The sequence below is a fragment of the Prunus persica genome, chromosome G2, assembly GCF_000346465.2.
Source record: "Prunus persica cultivar Lovell chromosome G2, Prunus_persica_NCBIv2, whole genome shotgun sequence".
NCBI classification, from domain to species: domain Eukaryota; kingdom Viridiplantae; phylum Streptophyta; class Magnoliopsida; order Rosales; family Rosaceae; genus Prunus; species Prunus persica.
Window position 1 is genome coordinate 301466 of NC_034010.1, and position 20543 is coordinate 322008.

Here is a 20543-nt window from a genome sequence, read left to right on the forward strand (position 1 = left end):
TTAGCTTTACCATGAGAACTATTGTAAATCTTTAGAGCTGAAGTTGAACAGAATTCAATTGCGGTTCAATAGTGGATTAGCCGGGGTCTAGTTGCGTTGTTTGGGTCCTCAATCGTTGCAGGCGGCGGCATATCTACTGGCTGCTACAGAATCTGCTACAAAAATAAGTGCATGTTATTCTATTTGAATTCAATTTTTTAAACTTAAAAACAGAATTTGAGTCCAAAAAAATATATATATATTTGGTAGACCTAGTTTTGAAAACTTAAACCCAAAAACACCCAAATACTTGAAAACAGAAAAATCAAAGTTTTTTTTAAGATTTTTTTTTTTCTAGAATTGTTTTAAGAAAAATCAAAGTTTTTGAATTCCCTACATAAATAGGATACCAAACGCCACCTAAGTTTCACATGATAGGCATCCCTAGCAGTAAGTAACACTTATGAGATTGTTTCAGTTGTTGATATGTCATTTGTGTGCGATGCTTAATGATTCGGTGAGAAAATGGTGAGTCGTTTCGTTTTGGAATTGTACGTTGTTTGGTTGTAAAAGAGTTGCTATGGCTTTTGGCTTCACGGAAAAGAAGAGAACAATAGGGTAATTTTGGTTGTTGCAAAAAAGATTTTTTTTTCAAGTTTAGGGTGTTTTTCTCTCCTCATTGTGACGTCAACAATTATGAATTACTAATATTTAGTGCCATTTTGGCATTACTTATTTAGGGTAATAAGTTATTTTTAAAGAAATTTGGGATGCCCAGCTCGTTTGATAAACTATGAGAAAAATCACTTATTGTTAAAAATTGATGTGAGAGAAAGCTATAAGGGAAAGCAGCTAATGAGATGCTTTCATTTTCTGATTATGTATAAATCAATTTCGAAGAGGCGCTGGGTTTAATGATTATGCGGCAATCAATTTCTGATTATGTGGGAATCAATACCAACAACATTTTTAACAAAAAGTTTACCAAACGCCAAACTGCTTTCTCTCACAGCAAATTTGACAACGATTATTTTCACAACATAGTAATGTCAAACTGGCCCTTAATCACATATAATTAATCGTAGGGTAATGTTAGATATGTGCATGAAATTTGAGTCTCAAATGATGTGGCACGTGCAATATCATAAATATTTAAATAACCATTTCCAACTTGAATTATAATTTAATTAATGTACCTGAAAAGGAAAATTAAAACAATCAAAACTTAATTAATCAAAATCCCTGCAACCCTAAACAATTAGCTTGTCAGCGTACCATTATTGGCTCTAATCATCATCATCATCTTGAAAACAAGAATAATTTGAGATTTTTAAAATGAAAATCCGGTTCGGTTGTGACTCCATGAATTTGCCGTCAGATCCTTCCCATCATGTTGCCGCTATTTCTTCTCCTTCTTCCCTCGTGTTTTTCTATTTTTATTTTTTCTTTGAAAGTAGCACAATCATAAAAAACTCATAAGTAGAAAACCATATGAAGAAAACCTTATGAAGAAAAAATTTAAATAACGAGGGGAGAAGAAGGAGAAGAAAGAACAGCAAACATGGTGGGAAGGATATGACGGCAGATTGATGGTTTAGGGCTAGTAATAGATTTTTGTTAGGAACAAAAACTGCAGGGTTTTGATTAATTAAGTTTAAGTTTTTTTCATTTTCTCCATAAAGTAAATAAATAAAATAATACTTCAAGTTGGAATTTATTAATTAAACATGAATGACATGGTATATGCCACATCATTTGAGATTCAAATTTGGTGTCCATAGCATTATTGTTATCATAACACATAACTGTTATTGCATAACAAATACTGCTAATTTTAGAAACAATTTACTGTTATTACACAACAGAGGCTTCAACTTCAAATTCAGTCTGACTCATTAGATTTTAAGCTAATAACTTTAGCTAGCTCAGCACTCTGATCCCCTTTCTCCTTGCTGATAACCAACCGAGAGGAAGCTAAGGGGGGGAGGTAGCTACTGCCCCTCCTCCCCTCCGCCCATCTTCCCCTTCCTCTCCTCATCTCCTTTTCTTTTTCTCCCATATTTTCCTTTCCTCTTATCCCCTCTTCTCCTCCCATTCCCCTCCTTAGATAGTCTAGATCTGTTTGGATCTAGGTTTGTTTGTCTGTTTGTTTTGTTTGGTTATTTTTGCAGTATTCCAGGTGACTGGTGTTGTTTTTGTCTCGGCGGCAGCGACAGTAGTGATGCTGGATTGTGTCTCTCTTTAGGAGAGTTGTGATACTTGGTGGCTGAAGTTCTGTCTCTGTTTTAACGGCGGCGACGGCAGTGACTCTGGTGGTAGTTGTTGGGATGTGGTGTTCTTCTTTACTCTGCTTCGACCGAAGAACTATGTTTAGTCATAAGAGGTTTTCTTTGTCAGGTTCTGAGTTGAAGTGAAGTGATTCTCATGGGTCTTTTTACTATTATTTCTGTGTTCGTCCTCCGTGTTCTCTCCTGGTTTCTATTATGGTATGACTTACAGTTTGTATGGGTGTCAAAGAACTATGATTTTGCTCATAAAAGGCTTTTTTTGACAATTGGGATATTCTGCGGTCCTCTCCTGTGGGTTTACTGTGTTGGTCTCTAGTTGCATTTCTTGTCGAAGGTCTTTGTGTTAGGTTTTGTTTTTGACTTTTTTTTTTTATTGTAATGGTCCAAAGTGACCTGAATTGGACTCTCTTGTTAGTCCATGACATGTGTGGTATTCTTTCCTCCCCTGAAATTTATCCCATAAGGTTGTCCTAAGAAGGTTTTAACGATGTCACTGTATCATGTCGTTCTTTGTACATTTGTAGTTTTATGAATGAATTTCTCATTCTCAAAAAAAAAACTTTAACTAGCTCATCCATTAAAAAATTTCTAATTCTACCTTTGCTAACATGACACAGATCCAACACGACGCTAGGCTTTGAATTCACGTGGGTGCTCAACATAACTGCATGAATTGAACTAAAGGCACGCCTTTTATTTATTTATTTATATATAATGAAACTAAAGGCACTCTTTCGCTTTGACATTCTGGTGGAGCTTTGGAGCGTATTTGGTTTTGGCTTTATTTTGTTTTTTTATTTTATCTTTTGTCTTCTGGATAAGGATATTTTGGCTTTATTCTTGATTCTAGCAAGGCTGATCAACACTCTAACCTTACCCACCTTCTGGTGTGTGGGCATTTATGTCAACCCAACACCTCTTTAATTTCTTTTTCTTTCACTTTCCCTTTTTTCTTTCCTTTATCTAATTTCAAAAGGCACGCCAAAATGCATACGAGACCGCCAAGCACCGCCAGATCAAAATCTGATGGTGCTCAAGGCCTCACTTTTTCTTAAAAAGAATTTACAAATTAAATTTTTGAAAAAAGAAGAGCAAATGGACTTTATATAAAAGTAACCCGTAAAGAGGAGAATTGCTAGTGGCCAAGAAAAAAAAAAGAATATTACCATCTCTTTCCTATACCTACCCGCCTCCCCGGAGCAAAAGAAAGACATATATAACAAATTGGATGAAGTGCTTCAACTTTGAGGCATCGTCGGCTATATATGCATGAAAGGTCCATCCAATTTTCATTCAACTTTTAATGGTTTATCGTGCAGAAAAAGATCATATATGCTCTCTTTTGTTGGTGGTATGGAAAGATATATGCTCTTTGGCCTTTGCGGTGGTGCTCAATTCATCCTAATTCATCATTCTAAACTTCATTTAATTATCCACCACCTACCAGTTTCTAACTGCAGAGGAGAGAGGACCCAATATTAATATGCTAATGCTATGATTATTATCATATCACGTGTACATCTTGTATACGTGTGATAATATGGGTGGACGATAATATTTATATTCCCTCTTTTTATGAAATATAAATATCCACTTATATTATAATACATGTACAAGATATATTACATGACCGTACTACCGTAGTATTCTATAATCACTCATATTATTTATGCACATAATTTATTAATGAGTAGGGGCGAGCTTAATTAATCAGCAGAATAATATTTCTTAATTTCTTAATTTTTGTTTGAGAGGAAACATAAACATTATTCTTAGAACATTCTCTGACCTGTGGAGAACTCAAATTTCGTAAAAGAAGGAAACATGCAAAAGCAAAAGACGTCCGCCAGCCATGTCTGTATGTCTCTAACTGGACCAGCTGATTAATTTGGAAGAAGAGCATTTCCTTTATAACTAATCCTGCTAGCTTATGAAGGAATATTGAGGATGTAAAAGAGTATAAACAAATAAATAAAGCTAAGGCTTTTACAGCTGAGAGAGTGAGGGGTAGAATATGAAGGACTCTTGGGAATGAGGATAGAGAAAAGCAAAAGAAGATCAGTCGGCTTCATGCATCATCTTTATTACTCATCTTTTGCTTTGCTGCTTCTGCCGCTTTTTCAGCCACTTCTAAATTAACACTCTCTCTTTATACTTACCTCGCCCAAATGTTCCTTACTTAATTTGTCTTTACCTCCCTCACCATATATATATATATATATAATGCTTTTTGATGCATGAATGGCAAGTCTTCAAACTGGATCTCACACGTACTAGCTAGTACTAGACTGGTGGACAGAGACAATATCATAATTGATTAGAATCTGAGACTGAGAGTGATTATATATATCAGCTGCAAAACAAGCAAGCCAAAGGATCAGTATATAGAGAGAGAGAGAGTGTGAGAGAGAGAGAGATAACGATTATGGAGATGTTGTCACAGTTGTGGTCGTTGCTAGGACTGCTGACAGTCCTCCAGAATGTCCTGCCTTCCCAGCTCCTGTCCCTCCTCCATTCCTTGTACCAGTCTCTCCAAGACATGCTCTGCCCCTACTCCTATTTCGACGTCCCAGAATTCAACGGCTATTGCGGCGTCCACCTCAACGATCTCTACCGCCACGTCAACCTCTACCTCAACTCCCTCGTCAACGTTAACGTTAATGTCACCTCCAACCCCTCCTCATCCTCATTCAATGCACGCCTCACCCTCTCCCGCTCCAACTCCTCCAACCGCATCTCTTTCACCGTCGCACCCAACCACTCCGTCAGCGACTCCTTCGGCGGCCACATCCTCTCCTGGACCCACCACGTCGACACCGTCCAAGACTCCCTCGACGAGAAGCGCTCCTTTGTCCTCAAGCTCCCCAAGCGCCACCGCCACGCCCTTCTCCACCCCTACCTCCACCACCTCACTGCCCGTGCCGAGGAATTCGAGCGTGTCTCGCGCGAGAGGAGGCTCTTCACCAACAACGGCCACGCCTCCTACGACTCCGGCTGGGTCTCCGTCCCCTTCCGTCACCCCTCCACCTTCGACACACTCGCTCTCGAGCCCCAACTCAAGAGTCAGCTAACCGGAGACCTCAAGGCGTTTGCCAACGGCAAAGACTTCTACCATAGGGTGGGACGTGCCTGGAAGCGGGGTTACTTTCTGTACGGCCCTCCGGGGTCTGGCAAGTCCAGCCTGATCGCTGCCATGGCCAACTACCTCTGCTACGACGTTTACGACCTCGAGCTCACCAAGGTTTCAGACAACTCCGAGCTAAGAGCTCTGCTCATACAGACCACCAACCGCTCCATCGTAGTCATAGAAGACATAGACTGCTCCCTCGATCTGACGGCGGACAGGCAGCAGCTCAGGCTGTCCATGAATACCAAGAGTACTAGATCAAAGGCTAGAGTAAGATCGCGGCAGCAGAAGCAGGAGGACGAGGATTGCGATGAGCAAAACGCGGGGCGAGTGACGCTGTCGGGGCTGCTCAACTTCACGGACGGGCTGTGGTCGTGTTGCGGAGAGGAGCGGATCATAATCTTCACCACCAACCACAGGGACAATGTGGATCCAGCGCTGCTCCGCTGTGGCCGCATGGACGTCCACGTCAACCTCGGCAACTGCGGACCCCACGCCTTCCGGGCAATGGCTAAGAACTATCTGGGATTGGACTCGCACCCACTGTTCGAGGCGGTGGACCGGTGCGTGAGATTGGGTGGGGCCCTCACGCCGGCCCAGGTGGGAGAGATTCTGCTCAGGAACCGTGGGGATGCCGACGTGGCAATGAAGGATGTGGTGTCGGCGATGCAGGCGAGAATTAATTTGGATGGCGGTGGTGGGGGCGGCCAAGATCAGTTAGCGGAGTTATACTCATCATGCGATGATCAGACGGTGATGATGAGGGCAACGTCGTCTCCGGAGAGCGTGCTGGTGGGTGTGGGTGGTGGGTCGCCAGAGAATTGGGTTTCGTCATCGCCGCCGGGGAGTGGGAGGAAGAAGAAGGCCGCCGAAGGGGATCAATGCCAGAGGATGAAGATGAAGTTCTTAGTGAGGTTGAGGTCTTTGACCAAGTCTGACTCCGGAAGAAGGGGGGTCTGTCTGACCTGTCCTAATTCCTAGCTCCTTGATAAATTAATGGAGAAATTTTGGGTGTCTTAATGAATTATTTTTATTTATTTTGGAATTAATGGAATTAGTTTGGTTAATTAGTGATGTTACTAATTCGTAGGTAGGTAGGAGGATCTAATCTTGTGTGTTTTGGGTGTATGTTGTAGTTGAGGTACTCTTTCTAACTAGCAACTTTTAATAATTTTCAATTTAATTGGTTTCCGAAGCTCAGAAATCAGCCGTTTTGTTTTACAGGTGAGTACTGCGCTGCTATTAGTTAAACTTTGCCAACCCTACCATTTTTGCAGTTATTTTGCTACCTGTCAAAACAGAAAAATTTGTATTGAACAGAGATAACACGTATTTATTATCACAATTAATCAAATTATGTCAAATAAAAAATTAATACACATATTATAACAAAACTGATAAAAAATAGCAACATAATATTATCTCCCTTGCACATAAGCGCTTCTCAAAATCCATTCCTGCAATATTCCTTGGAAGACATTCATCGGTCTTTCTCTAATTCTTTTATAATATTTGTTTTAAATAATAGTTGAAATTGAAGTTAGAAATCCTATATATATTGTGTCATCATCAAATTGTGGCAGTTGCCCCACTCGGACACCGCTTCATCTAACAACCAGCGAAGCATTTTATTTACATTTACTTGTTATTTTTTTCTTCTTTTAATAATAAATTAACATTGGATAAGAATATCAGAGGATACCGACACAATCCAATCCAATCCATGCTTTTATGTGCACTCATTGCACGTGCCAAGCTGCAAGTCACCTCTTGATCTTCTCCTTCATCATCAGCCTCAACAACATAAATAAACAAATACCACCACCAACCAACAATCAATCTTCAGAGAGACAGACAGACAGGGAGAGGTGGTTCATTCAGTCAGTGAAATTAGTATTGTTGTTGAAGCTCTAGATAGTGGAATTAATTAAGTAAAAGGACGATGGGCGTGGTGATCATCGACGGAACTACAGTGAGGGAGTTCGTGAAAGAGGAGGCGCAGTTCAAGAAGAGCGTTGACGAGCAGTTTGTGGCTCTGGACCTTAACAGCGACGGCGTTCTGTCGCGGGCGGAGCTACGCAAAGCGTTCGAGTCGCTGAGGCTGATTGAGGCCCACTTCGGCATCGACGTGGCCACCCCACCGGAGCAGCTGACTCAGCTCTACGACTCCATATTCGACAAGTTCGACGCCGACCAGAGCGGGACGGTGGATCTCGACGAGTTCAGGGAGGAGATGAAGAAGATTATGCTGGCCATCGCCGACGGGCTCGGCTCATCCCCTATTCAGATGGTTCTGGAGGACGACGACCAAAACTTTCTCAAGAAGGCTGCCGATCTCGAGGCTTCCAAGACCTCCCTCTGAATCTGAATCACTCTCACTTTCCTCCGCCTCCGCTAGTTTGTTTCTGCAGACCATGTGTTGTTATCTTGTGCTCTTTTTCTTTTTCTTTTTCTTTTATATAACTGCAAAAAACAGCCTTGAGTATGAGGAGTTGAGCCTGTCTTTATGTTATATCAAGATATATTATCATCCATAAATAGAATTCAATCTCTACTCCATTTTCTCCTCTCCAATGTCCTCTGCTATATATCTCGATGAATGATGATACCAACCGCGTCAGCCTGTATAATTTCTCGTTTATGTGGGTCATTGTAACTAATATAGACAAATTAATTACGCGTATGATGAAATTAGTTAGTTGTTGAATCAAATTGCGTTGGATTAAATTAATTAACTTTTTTTTAGAAGGAGAAATTCATTTATAAAATCACACACAGATAAAGGGCGACATGATACAGCGGTCCCGTTAAAACCTTTCTAGGACAACCTTGGATCCATTAAGGCGCAAGTCCTTTACTCAATTCGTGTACAGATTACCTTATTTCTATTTTCAACATTTAAGTAAATGTCTTTGTTCTTTTATTTTAATTTATTTTTATATTACTCCATTTACTTAAGTTTCCTCATTTGGATTCAAATAAAAATACTAGAAAATCAAATTCCTACCAAATCAAAATATGAAAAATCGGTTTTAGTGCAAAATATGATTTAGGCTAAAAATGATGGCTCATTAAGTCAATATATACTTCATACTAAAATCCCATAAAATCAAGTTTTCTTATTTGATGTGTAAGGAATAAAAGCCGCCAAAAATTATCTTGAGAAAATGATTATTCCGAAAAACCATTTTTCATAATTAATCAATTTTGCACCTCCGCTAAAAAAATTCTAAGTCCACCACTGCTCATGGGACAAATCCCAAGGAATGAAAGAGTACCACACATGTCATGGACTAACAAGAGAATTCAATTCATGTCACTTTGGACCATTAGAATAAAAGAACAAGTCAAAAACAAAACCTAACACAAAGATCTCCGACGAGAATCGCAATTAGAGACCAACACAATAGACCCACATGAGAGGATCGTAGAAACCCCAAGTAGTAAACCCACAGGAGAGGTCTGGTGATCTTTTACCCCGCTGACCGCGTACATCAATGTCTCCCCACTAATTAGGAGGACGACAGGACTAGTGTCGCACAACGCCAATACTCTACAGAATGCATAGCCCGCAGAACATCCCAATTGTCAAAAGAAGCCTTCTATGAGCAAAATCAAAGTCCTTTGACACCCATACAAACTGTAAGTCATACCATAGCAAAAACCAGGAGAGAACACGGAGGCCGAACACAGAAACAACAGTAAAAAGACCCATGAGAAGCACTCCACTTCAACTCAAAACATGACAAAGAAAACCTCCTATGACTAAGCATAGTTCTTCGGTCGGCGCAGAGTAAAGAAGAGCATTACATCCCAACAACTACGACCAACGTCGCTGCTGCCGCCGCTATTAAAACAAAGACAAAACATCAACCACTAGGTATCACAACTTTCCCAATGAGAGACACAATCTAGCATCACTACTGTCGCCGCCGCCGAGACAAAGACAACACCAGTCACCTAGAACACTGCAAAAACAACCAAACAAAACAAACAGACAAGCAGACAAACAGACCTAGATTCAAACAGATCTAGACTATCTGGAGAGGGGAAGGGGAGGAGAAGAATGGATAAGAGGAAAGGAAAATATGGGCGAAAAAGAAAGGGAGATGAGGAGAGGAAGGGGAAGATGGGTGGATGGGAGAAGAGGCAGTGGCCATCTCCCCCCCTTAGCTTCCTCGCAGTCGGTTGTCAGCAAGGAGAAAGGGGATCAGAGATTAAATTAATTAACTTAATTCAACGATTAAAAAATAAGATCTCACTTAAGAACCCTCATTATAGAATGACTCATGCTTATGCTAGAGTTTGAGAAAATCCATACTTTAGGTTTGGATTGGACTTCATGTTTGCTTGTGGCATTTAATTGCCTTTGGGGTGGGCCTTTGGCCTATTTGTGTTGCTTTCTTGGGCTTGTTGTTTTGAGCTTACTTTTTTTTTCTTTTAAAAAAAAATTAATAATAATAAGCGATACTCTATTTTAATTTAATCTAAATTATAAGATGAAGGATCCGAACTCGGGTGCAGAATGGGGAGCACATGCGCTCTAACTAACTTGACTAAGTACATGTTTTGAGTTTTTTGTGTAATTAACGTAGTGTATTTTTCATCTTACAATACATTTTCATTCTGACTAAAAATAACTATTAGCTTTATCTAGATTCATGTTTAAAAGTGGACTAACGAGATTGTTTACTTACCTCTCACGCATCATGTAATATTCAACTCACCTAACTTGATAAAGTAATTAGAAGTTAATTACTTTATTTATTTGTATTTGTATTAGTCTTTGTGGCTGACAGCCTTTAGGTCTGAATTATTAATGCAATCCAGTGCCTTTCTCTAATAAAAAATAAAAAATTGCATCAAAAGTCGGAGAAATTTTTTGAAGAATACCTTGCTCCTTGGTGAGAAACGAAATGTTATGTAGGGTTGCTAGTCCAAATTTGTTGATAATGTTAGGTCGACAGATAAGGGCATAAGGGTAATGTGTAGGGTTAGACAACTTCGTGGGTTGACGCGTGCATCCAGTGTCCAAGAGCGAGTCATGTAGTGTGAGCTTTAGGTGTCAATATAATGCCATTTTGGTGCTTTGTCAACATGATGTAAGCGCCTCTCCATTGTCTAATTTGCTTCATCAACGCTAGTTGGGTAGCTATGAGCTCGTCATGTTTTAAAACTACATTTTCTATTTTTATAAAATTCAAAACTTTGCTAAAAATACATTCGAGTTCCCAAAAATTCCCTGAAAAATTCTACGAACTTGTTTTACCTCTACTATTTTCCTATCATATCATCTTCCCCAAATGACCCTTCTAAATATATTTTTTTTATAACAATTCTAATAAATAAAAATAACCTCCAAATAATTCAACATAATTTTTACTGGAACAAAGGAAAATAGGGGGAAAATGAAACCCACCATCCCCTTTTGGGCAGTGCTGCTAACCTGAGGTCCTCTTTTTGAGGACCTGTGAGAGACAAATTTATTGTAGCCGTTGGATTCATTCAATGGATTAAATCTTAAAAAATAAAAACACTCAAAAACTCGGTCCCAGTTATTAAAAAAATAATTCAACTTTCTTTCTTACTCTCTCCGGGTTCATTATTCTCTCTCTCTCTCTCTCTCTCTCTCTCTCTCTCTCTCTCATTTCCTTCTCTCTCTGTTTTTTTTTAAAAAAAAATTTTAATTTATGCCTTTTCTCTTGTTGGAAAATTTAGAGATCTCGAATAACACCAGATAGAAAGCTATGTTGAACTGAAGTGAATTTTCATTGACTGAAACATAGCTTAAATAACACATACAAAGCAACTGACTCATATAATAAAGGAACAACTAAACATCCCACTACTACTAATACTAACAGACTTCTCCCACAACTAGAAAAACCCTATTGAATAGGTAAAACCTAACTGATTTTCTAAAACATAGGAACCAACAATTATTGAATAACAAATAACATAAATAATTTCTAACACTCTCCCTTAAACTGAATGTTCTTCAAACTTCAATTTAGAAAGAGTCTCCAAGTAACTTTGTTGCTGTTACTTCACCATTAAGGAAGATCCTTCCCGAAACACACTCCTAAAAATTTCCTCAACTTCTCAAACACATATAACTTGAGGGGCTTGGTCATAATGTCTGCAATCTGATCTTCACTTTTGCAATAATTCAAGTCAATGATTCAATCTTTGCAAAGATCATGCAAAAAATGAAATCTCACATGGATATGCTTAGTTCTTCCATGTAGAACAAGATTCTTCCCAACTTTAATTGCTAAACTAACAATTTGTTGCTTCTTTGAAGACCATGACACTGCTCATGTCCCCATCCTAAACACATAGCATGATGTACTTTTACTGTCATCTGGAACACCTGCATAATCACTGTCAGTGTAACCCAGCAAATTACAACTCTTCACTTTCTTGTAAAAACTACCATACTCCTTAGTCCCTTGTAAATATTTGAATATCCATTTTGAAGCCATAATGTGAGACTTGATTGGACTTTCCATATACCGGCTACCAACAATTTGCTTGAAAAACGTACCATCAACTTTCTTTCCTCTACGATTCTTAGTCAGCTTCAAGCCCAGCTCAGTTGGAGTACTAGCATAGTTGCAATTCTACATTTCAAACTTGTCCAAAACACCCTGGACATATTTTTTTTTTGTGAAATAAAAATTCCTCTAGTAAATTGTACCACTTCAATGCCAAGAAAGTAATGCATCAGTCCTAAATGTGACATGTCAAATTCATTCATCATAGAATGTTTAAAATCATCAAACATGGCCTCATGGTTTCCTGTGTATATCAAATCATCTATACATAAGTATACAATAAGTATCTTCCCCTATCTCCAATATTTATAAATAGTGTATGCTCATATGGGCATTCTTGAAAGCCCTTTCTAAAAAAATAAGCATCTATATGACTGTACCAAGCTCGAGTTATTTTCATGCCATTGCTTCACATAACTAGGGGGTTGGTCTACATATACATGCTCCTGCAAATCTCCAAGTAGAAAGGCAGACTTCACATCTAACTGGAAGATAGGCCGAGCATTTTGTGTAGCAAGTGAAAAGACCAAACGAATGGTATCAAGTTTCACAACTAGAGCAAAGACTTCCTTATAGTCAACACCATATTCTTGCTTGTAGCCTTCTGCAACTATGTGTGCTTTGTACTTATCAACTTCTCCATTTTCATTGAACTTTGTTTTGTAGACCCACTTGACACCAATGGACTTTTGTGTTCTTCCTCTCACTTACACCATTTTGTGAGCTATCTTTGAATGCCATTGATATCACAAAAGTCAACAAACTCTTGTGAGTTGAACTCTCCACCACGATCTGTTCGAAGCACTTTAATAAGTTTGCCCGCATCATGCTCAACAAGAGCTTTGAAGCTTTTGAATGTTGAAAATGCTTCTGATTTTTCTTGCAAGAAATATACCCACATCTTTCAGCTATAGTCATCAATAAATGTATGAAATACCTCTTCTTCTTTTTTCCATTCGATACAGGATTTATAGGTCCACATATGTCGGAATGAACCGGCTCTAAAGGTTGCTAAGCTCTCCAAGCTTTTCCTTTTGGAAAGGACTCACGATGCTGCTTTCCGATCACACATTCTTCACAAATTTGAGAAAGAGAATCAATTTCTGGGAGACTAGTCACCATATTCTTCTTGTGCAACGTCTTCAAACCATTGAAATTGAGATGAACATATCGAAAATGCCAAAGCCACATCATATTTTCAACCATGATAATAAGGCAAGTTTGAACATATTTTTGGATTGGCAAGGGAAACAATCGATTCTTTTTCATCTTCACTTGAGGAACCATTCCTCTTCTTAGATCACTGATCTCACAAGTGCCTTCTTTGATGGTGATCACATAGCCCTTCTCTTGCAGCTAGCCAATGCTAAGCAAATTGGTTTTTAAGGTAAGAGCATAATACACATTAGAAATTGTTTGAAGGGAGTTATCCTATGCTTTGATTTGGATATCACTTTTTCCATCACTGAAATCACAGAATAATCACCAAACTTCACAGTAGTATGAAAGGATTCATCTAAATGATGAAAATCAGAATTACTCCCACACATACGATTGCTACATCCTAAGTCAATATACCATCAATTGGAATGGGATTCCTCCTTTGTATCGCAAGCAATAAAAAGAATTTATTCATCTCTTTGTTCAAATTTTGATGTCTCGCCCCTTTCTTTAGACATGTTAATGTAGCATTCAGAGCGATAGTGACAGTACCTACCACACCTATAGCACTCAATCTGTAATTTGTCGAGTTTTGACTTATGATGTCTTTGTTGTTTGTATTGACCTCTGCCTCTACCTCTAGAATCAGAATTTCCTCTGCCGTCGGAATCATGATTTCCTCTACCGCCAGAATCATGAGGACTTCTCCCTCTTCTTCTTGCTCGACCTCTACCTCGACCATGACCCGAGCCTTTCCATGATGAGGATTCATTGCTAGTGGAGCTTTTTAAAGCTATCTCCTCTATTGTAGTATTTTGACTTTTAAGTTTCTGCTCATGCACCAACAATGAACTATGAAATTCCTCAATTGACATTGTTTCAATGTCGTTTGCTTCCTCAATTGCACAAACAACGTAGTTAAACTTTGGCGACATTGAACACATAATTTTTTCAATGATTGTGACATCATCCATCTTGTCACCGTGAAGTTGCATCTTACTTGCAATTGCCATTGTCTTCGAGAAGTATTCAACAATAGAATCTTCTCGTTTCATGTTAAGAGTTTCAAAATCTCTCCAAAATGCTTGAAGCTTTACACGATTCACCTTAGTGGAACCTTGATTATTTTTCTTCATAGACTCCCATATCTGCTTGGAAGTGTCCTTCTAGAGAATAGTGTCCAAAATGGATCGATCAATTGCCAGGAACCGATAGTTTTTCACTTTGAGGTCCTTGAAGTTATGTTCATCAAGCCTCTTCTGTTGCACCTCCATCAACAATGCTCCCTCTGCTGGTTCTACAATTCCAGTTTCAATGAGACTCCAATACTCTTTGGATCTCAGAAAATTCTCCATTAACATGCTCCAATGGTCATAATGACCATCGAAATGAGGTATGGTTGGTTGAACGTAGTTCTCTTCAAACTTGTCGAATGCCATCAGTCCTTGCTGCTGTAAGTCAAGAAAGCCGCTCTTTTTGGAGAATTTAAGTCAGACCCAGTGGGGACTCTGATACCAGATGTTGAAAAATTTAGAGAACTCGAATAATAAGAGATAGAAAGCTATGTTGAACTGAAGTGAGTTTTCATTGACTGAAACACAACTTAAATAACACATACAAAGCAACTAACTCATACAATAAAGGAACAACTAAACATCCCACTACTACTAATACTAATAGACTTCTCCCACAACTAGTACACACCTATTGAATAGGTAAAACCCAATTGATTTCCTAAAACATAGGAACCAACAATGTTATCCAACAACAAAGATTGTTGGTTTTTTTTTCTTTATATATCTAACATGGTATAATTGGAAAACTTTATTTCTAACAATTAAAACATGAAAAATAAAATAAAGTGGTATTTTCTGGTTTCTTTCTTTGCTTTAACAAATATGAGAAAACACAAGGAGCTTATAGGTGTTTAACCGCATATACCCTTGCAAATAAGCATTCTCATCCCTTCAAAAAATACATAGAAAATTATTTCCCATCAAATCATATTTGTGAATCAAACATAGCCTAGATGATTGCTAATAACCATTCTCATTTTTTTTTTTTAGGAATTAAACTTTTTTTTAAAGGACAAATTTCCGAAATGTCTGCCAGAAGTCAATATTGAATGCTTTTTAAACCCATAACTTGACTATATGTATTTAAAATGTAAAAATGTATACATTTTTGTTGTTGTTGTTGTCAAAAGTAAAAAGGTAGACATTAGCCCAAGTAGAAATGAGTGTTTAGGTAGTTTGATGGGTACAAAAATGGTGAATTGGTCATCACGTCCTCCACCAAAAAGAAAGTAGAAATTTGTATTTTGGTTGGAGTTCAATTAAAGAAAGATAAAAAAATATTTATATATTGTAATAGCTTAACAATTAAGAAATATGCAATGGAAGGAATAGGGGTGAAAGGGGGAGATCTGACTTGCCAGAGGTGCGAGTGACAACACATCAACGTGTTTCCAGTAAGTACGTGTGGTTGAACTTGAGGCTCCTTCACTGCAAGGACAGAGAAACAGAGAGAGAGAGAGAGAGAGAGAGAGAGAGAGAGAGAGTGGGGTGGGAGGATCACTCACTCTCACTATTTTACCCATCATCCACCAAATCAGTCTTGAGTCTCATTGCTGCTTGCTCATCTCATCTCAGATAGAGACAGAGATTGAAAAAGCATAATGACCAGAATGCCCTCGATGGCATTAATCCCCAAATCCAAAACAAGATGCAAGTCCTCCCTCCTCCTGACTAGTCCTACTGGTTGCTGGGACTGGCCGCCTCCCCTTCCCCCTTTCCCCTTCCCCTTCCCCTCTGCACTGCCAACGATAATCTCCATCAATTAAAAAAAAATAAAGAAATGGGTGATCATCAGACGTTCTGGTGCCACGAATGCGACATGAGCGTGAGCCTGGTGCCTTGTTCTGCCCAGGAGACTCTGCTCTGCCCTCACTGCTTCAGCGATCTCTTGGAGCTCATGGATTCTTCGTCTTCTTCTTCTTCTTCTTTTTCTGACCATCAGCACAACTCACAAGACAACTTCTTGCTCAACAGCCCATTCCTCCACCGCCTCATCCACCACCTCTCCACCCACCCCATCAACCACGACGACCGCCTCCCTTCACCCACCGCCGCCGTCCCCCCTTCTTCTCTGCCTGCCTCCAAGGCCTCCGTCGACGCCATCCCTACTCTCAAGATCACCTCCTCCATGCTCGATCTCGACCCCCTTCTCCTCTGCGCCGTTTGTAAGGACCCATTCCTTCACTCCGTCGACGCCAAGCAGCTCCCTTGCAACCATCTCTACCATCCCCACTGCATTCTCCCCTGGCTCTCTTCCCACAGCTCTTGCCCCCTCTGCCGTTTCCAGCTCCCCACCGACACTCACCAACCACACCTACGACACCAAAACCAAAACACCCCCTTGCCCTTCGACGACGACGACGATCAGTACGATTGGTTCATGGAATATGGATCCCATGGGGGCAGTCTCCGCCTCAGCTACATTGCTGCCAGTGGAAGGCAAATGGCCAACCCAGGAGAAATGGCTGCCGCTGCCTCCCCCAATGTCAATGCCAATGCCAATGCCGACTCATCTTTCAACGGTTCGTTTTCTTTTCATTCCCATTGTCGTAATTTCTATCAATTGCAGTGCCTTGTTTGGATTGCATTTTTTGTGTGCTGCTCATATTAACAACCCCTCGCATGTCCTCTGAGTTAGGTTGAAATTCTGTGTTTCTTTGAATGCTATTAGGAGTTCACTAACCAAACAAATCTATGGTATTGAAGCTTTTGCCAAACATGAGCTTATCTTGTAGTTGTAATTAACACTTCAGAGAAGTCTTAGCCTCCGGAGTTTTGTGTTTTTTAATCCAAAATAAACAGGAATACCTTTTATTTTCTTCTTGGTTTTCACAATAAAACTTGATTTGTCTTCTACAGCTATGCTGTGTGCTATCCTGTTTAAATAGCTCTTCCTGGTTTTCACTAGGAATGATATCCCAAATGAAGAATTTTAGTGAGCACTTGGTAGTTGGTTGGCTGCCAAAGAGGCTCATACTCATATCAGTGACAAACATTATTCATGTTTTAGGTAGTTTCTAAGAGTTTCCTCCAAAATTTTCTATACAATTTTGAAATTCTTGCATAAAATTAGCAAGAGACTCTGGCCTTTAAATAATTAACATTCACTGGTGTATGTAAAGCTATGAGTCAAACTAGACAAGAGTTGATTTTGATGCTGGATCTACCGAGTTGTAGCTTAAAGTCCAAGAGTGAATAGTTACATGTGTGGGTTGAAAGAAGTCCTTGATCCCCTTTCTACATGAGAGTATAGGTAGCCTACTTATTTTGCTGTGGTATGGATAACATTTTTATGGGTTCTGTCCTTTAGATCATACCAGAGATTATGCTTCGGTGATATCAACTTTTTGCGAGTTCCCATTTTTGTGCATTGTCAGTGTTTAATGGGGGTGGCTCGGGGGTTGTTCTCCTTCTAGGTGTTTCCCAGATGCCCCATCTTTATCTTTGACAGCAATTTCATGCCCAATTGATCATGGTTCAAACTTGTGAGCATTAGCTTAAATGGTTCATCAATGTGGAGGCCCAGGACCTGTCCTGTGATTACCGGCCATAATTGGCTTGTAGCATCCCCCACTCCATACACCTCTCAATTCTTGCTGAGGCTGAACGTGAGTTATAGGCTCCTGTTACTTTGCTAGGAGGCTTGATCAACTAAGAAGTTGGCACTTATCCATTGGGCATTTATAAAGGTCTTGCTTCAAGGGTTTACTAAATCCATGTTATGGTATAAATTCAAACCATAAGTGCTGGATGGGTAAATCTTATTTCACTTTAAAATATGCCTGTCTTGTCCATTTTTCCTCCAACGCATCTAGCTATTCTCTTTAAATCCAACAATTTCATACCCATCGTTATGGTTCATGGGTTTATTTATATTGAAGTTGTACTGGGATTAGTATTTTATAACCGGACATACAGGGATTAATATGATTATTCAAGATAACATAAATTGCCTTATGTACCAATTTGAAGGTTCCCGCCACTGCAGCCTTGAGTTGGGGCAAACTCTTCTCGTTGTTTTCTTTCTTTTTTGTAGTAGTTACTTAAGACTAAAACATGACAATGAAATCATCTTCCTGGGCATTCTTTGGGGCCAAAGTTGCAAATGTCTGTTCTTGCTTTGGCATGGCCAATGCTTAAACCATGATGGCCAGAGTGAAGGTCACAATGCCATGTCACCTGGCTAATTCTTACCTTGTAATCAATTTTTAAATGCCAAATATCCAAGAGCAAGGCTTTATAGATTTTACTAATATATCTCTTTCAATATTTGATTGCAGGAAATTTGTAGTTAGATCTGTTTTGAGGAAACTTGAGTGTCACCATAAAATTGAAGTGTAAATCTGCAGAGGATGGTTGTGCTACTTTTTCCTGTTTACCTTTTCCTTGGTCTAGGTCAACTAGTCAGCACCCTGATCATATGTGATAATCGTGCATTATCCCCTCCCTTCTCTCCTTTACAGAGCTGGGGTTAAAGTATGTGTATACCTTTTTAGTCTTCAATTTCAGTTAATAAATGGAAGGCTTGTCTGCCTTTTTGGTTTGTGATGCCGCAAAGTTGTTTTAACCTCGTTTGTTCCTTGAATCGGTCAACCTTTGATCTGACTACTGTTCTGTGATGTCGCTTATTTCCATCATTCTCTTTAACAAGGGGAGTTTGTTACCTGTGGTGATGTGTGTTCTGGATCTGAAAAGTAGCAGTTCACATTCCTTACCGGCTTATCCACCCAGGAACGCAGCTTCGTTTCATAATCCAAATAACAGGTTTTGGTGCCAGTTCTGACATGATTAGGTTTTAATTGAAAGATTATCTCATCGACTGTTATGTACTGTAACTGATCACGCTCTCAGCTCTTTTATTATTTTTTCTTTGTAAATCTGTATTTTTGGGGTGGGAAGGGATGGTGTTTGAACAGAGTGAGGCAGCCTGTCCTAGTATGTTTTAGGTCAATAAAAGGATTGTTGAAAAGTTTTAACATGAATATTTGGATTGACCATTAACTTTTCAAGTGCGTGAAAGAGAGAAATGCTGCTAAGCTGTCCCTAACTTGTGAGTTACGACTTCTGAGAGCCGTGGAAGCAATTAGCCAATCTTCCACACTTCAATTATTCTTCTGGAAACAGGCAGTAGCCGGTGGAGATCATCATCATCATCTCCATTTGGGGCTGCACAAGCAATCTCCATAACCGCCATACGTCTGTTCCCATGTCATAGATGTCATCAAAGACGCGTAAAGTAATAATACCCAGATTCTTTAATCACGTGCTGCTTTTGATCTCTTATTATAACTATTATCAAACAAACACATCCTAATCAAACTAACAAACACACACATAAAGTCGCCATGCGTACAATCCATTCAGGAGTTATTTTATTGACGCGGATTAGGTGATGATGAGTAGTGCTTGCTTCCTCTAACATGCAAACTATTAGCTACTTTCGCTTGTCTTTCATTCATTGCTATCTTGCATCACTCATCGCGTAACTTATTATGTCTTTTATGTGATTTATTTTATTTATCGTGACACGTCATCTTGATTACGATGATGCAAAAACTGACCCAGTCTCTCTGCTCCTCCTTTGATTACGGTGCTGGCTTGGGACTTAGGAAGACCGTCGAGATTAGTTGCTTTACTTTTCAACTACTCCAACATGGTCAACATGATAAAAACCACGTCAGCACAAGTTCTAGATTGTGAGGGCAAGTCAAAGAGGTTGGCGCTTTCCATAATCAAATCCGCATGCTTCTCTTCTCATGGAAATTCTATAAATACCATCTGTCGTACATAGTTTTAAATCCAAATTCATTCATCACTTGCCAAATTCCTCCTCCAGCCAAATCAAAACAAGCTTGTCTGAAACAGATAATTAAGGATGATGACGATTATGGAAAGCAGCATAGCAGATGTCTTGGTGAAGGTAGCCATGTTCATACTGATTCAGGGTTTGGTATATCTCATCCTTTCCAACTCATCAAACATCTTCTCCAAAACCACCAGGAGATCACATAGCTTCAAACCAGCTCGCTCTGTAAGCATCCGTCGGATACTTGCTGCTCTTGCCGACTTACCCGCCGGCGGTGAGCTCTCTCCTTCATCAAATTATTCAAGGGATAATTTGCAGTCTCCTCCTAGCCAGGAAAATGCAACGCCTCGATACTCCTAATCAGCATGCATATTCCATTTGGATTTTTGTACAAGATTGTTAATATGTTTGCTTAAATATATATGTTTGTGAGTTTGAGAGATTCATTTGTTCTTTGATTAAATATGTATTCAGTATTATTGACAATAGCATTTTGATACAATAAGCGTTTGCCAATTTAAATTCATGGTTTGCTCAGTGTTTAGCACT

At 39.3% G+C, this 20543-nt stretch overlaps 4 protein-coding genes across 4 annotated transcripts; all 4 read left to right on the forward strand.

The window, feature by feature from the left end:
- On the forward strand, positions 4078-6551 carry LOC18785150 (AAA-ATPase At4g30250). The gene has a single exon (XM_007218902.2). It carries the CDS (start codon positions 4693-4695, stop codon positions 6373-6375), a length of 1683 nt encoding a protein of 560 aa, XP_007218964.1. The 5' UTR covers positions 4078-4692; the 3' UTR covers positions 6376-6551.
- Positions 6497-7963, forward strand: LOC18784950. Its single transcript, XM_007218513.2, has one exon. It carries the CDS (start codon positions 7337-7339, stop codon positions 7754-7756), a length of 420 nt encoding a protein of 139 aa, XP_007218575.1. The 5' UTR covers positions 6497-7336; the 3' UTR covers positions 7757-7963.
- LOC18787033 (E3 ubiquitin-protein ligase RLIM) lies at positions 15544-20496 on the forward strand. Its single transcript, XM_020557491.1, has 2 exons — positions 15544-16710; positions 18469-20496. Exons 1-2 carry the CDS (start codon positions 15969-15971, stop codon positions 18477-18479), a joined length of 753 nt encoding a protein of 250 aa, XP_020413080.1. The 5' UTR covers positions 15544-15968; the 3' UTR covers positions 18480-20496.
- LOC18786344 lies at positions 19968-20520 on the forward strand. The gene has a single exon (XM_007220430.2). The coding sequence runs from the start codon at positions 20064-20066 to the stop codon at positions 20352-20354; it is 291 nt and encodes a 96-aa protein (XP_007220492.1). The 5' UTR covers positions 19968-20063; the 3' UTR covers positions 20355-20520.

What these genes read in the sequence shown, in the direction of transcription:
- LOC18785150 (XM_007218902.2), top strand. Translation starts at nt 4,693, where the DNA reads ATGGAGATGTTGTCACAGTTGTGGTCGTTGCTAGGACTGCTGACAGTC.
- LOC18784950 (XM_007218513.2), top strand. Translation starts at nt 7,337, where the DNA reads ATGGGCGTGGTGATCATCGACGGAACTACAGTGAGGGAGTTCGTGAAA.
- LOC18787033 (XM_020557491.1), top strand. Translation starts at nt 15,969, where the DNA reads ATGGGTGATCATCAGACGTTCTGGTGCCACGAATGCGACATGAGCGTG.
- LOC18786344 (XM_007220430.2), top strand. Translation starts at nt 20,064, where the DNA reads ATGATGACGATTATGGAAAGCAGCATAGCAGATGTCTTGGTGAAGGTA.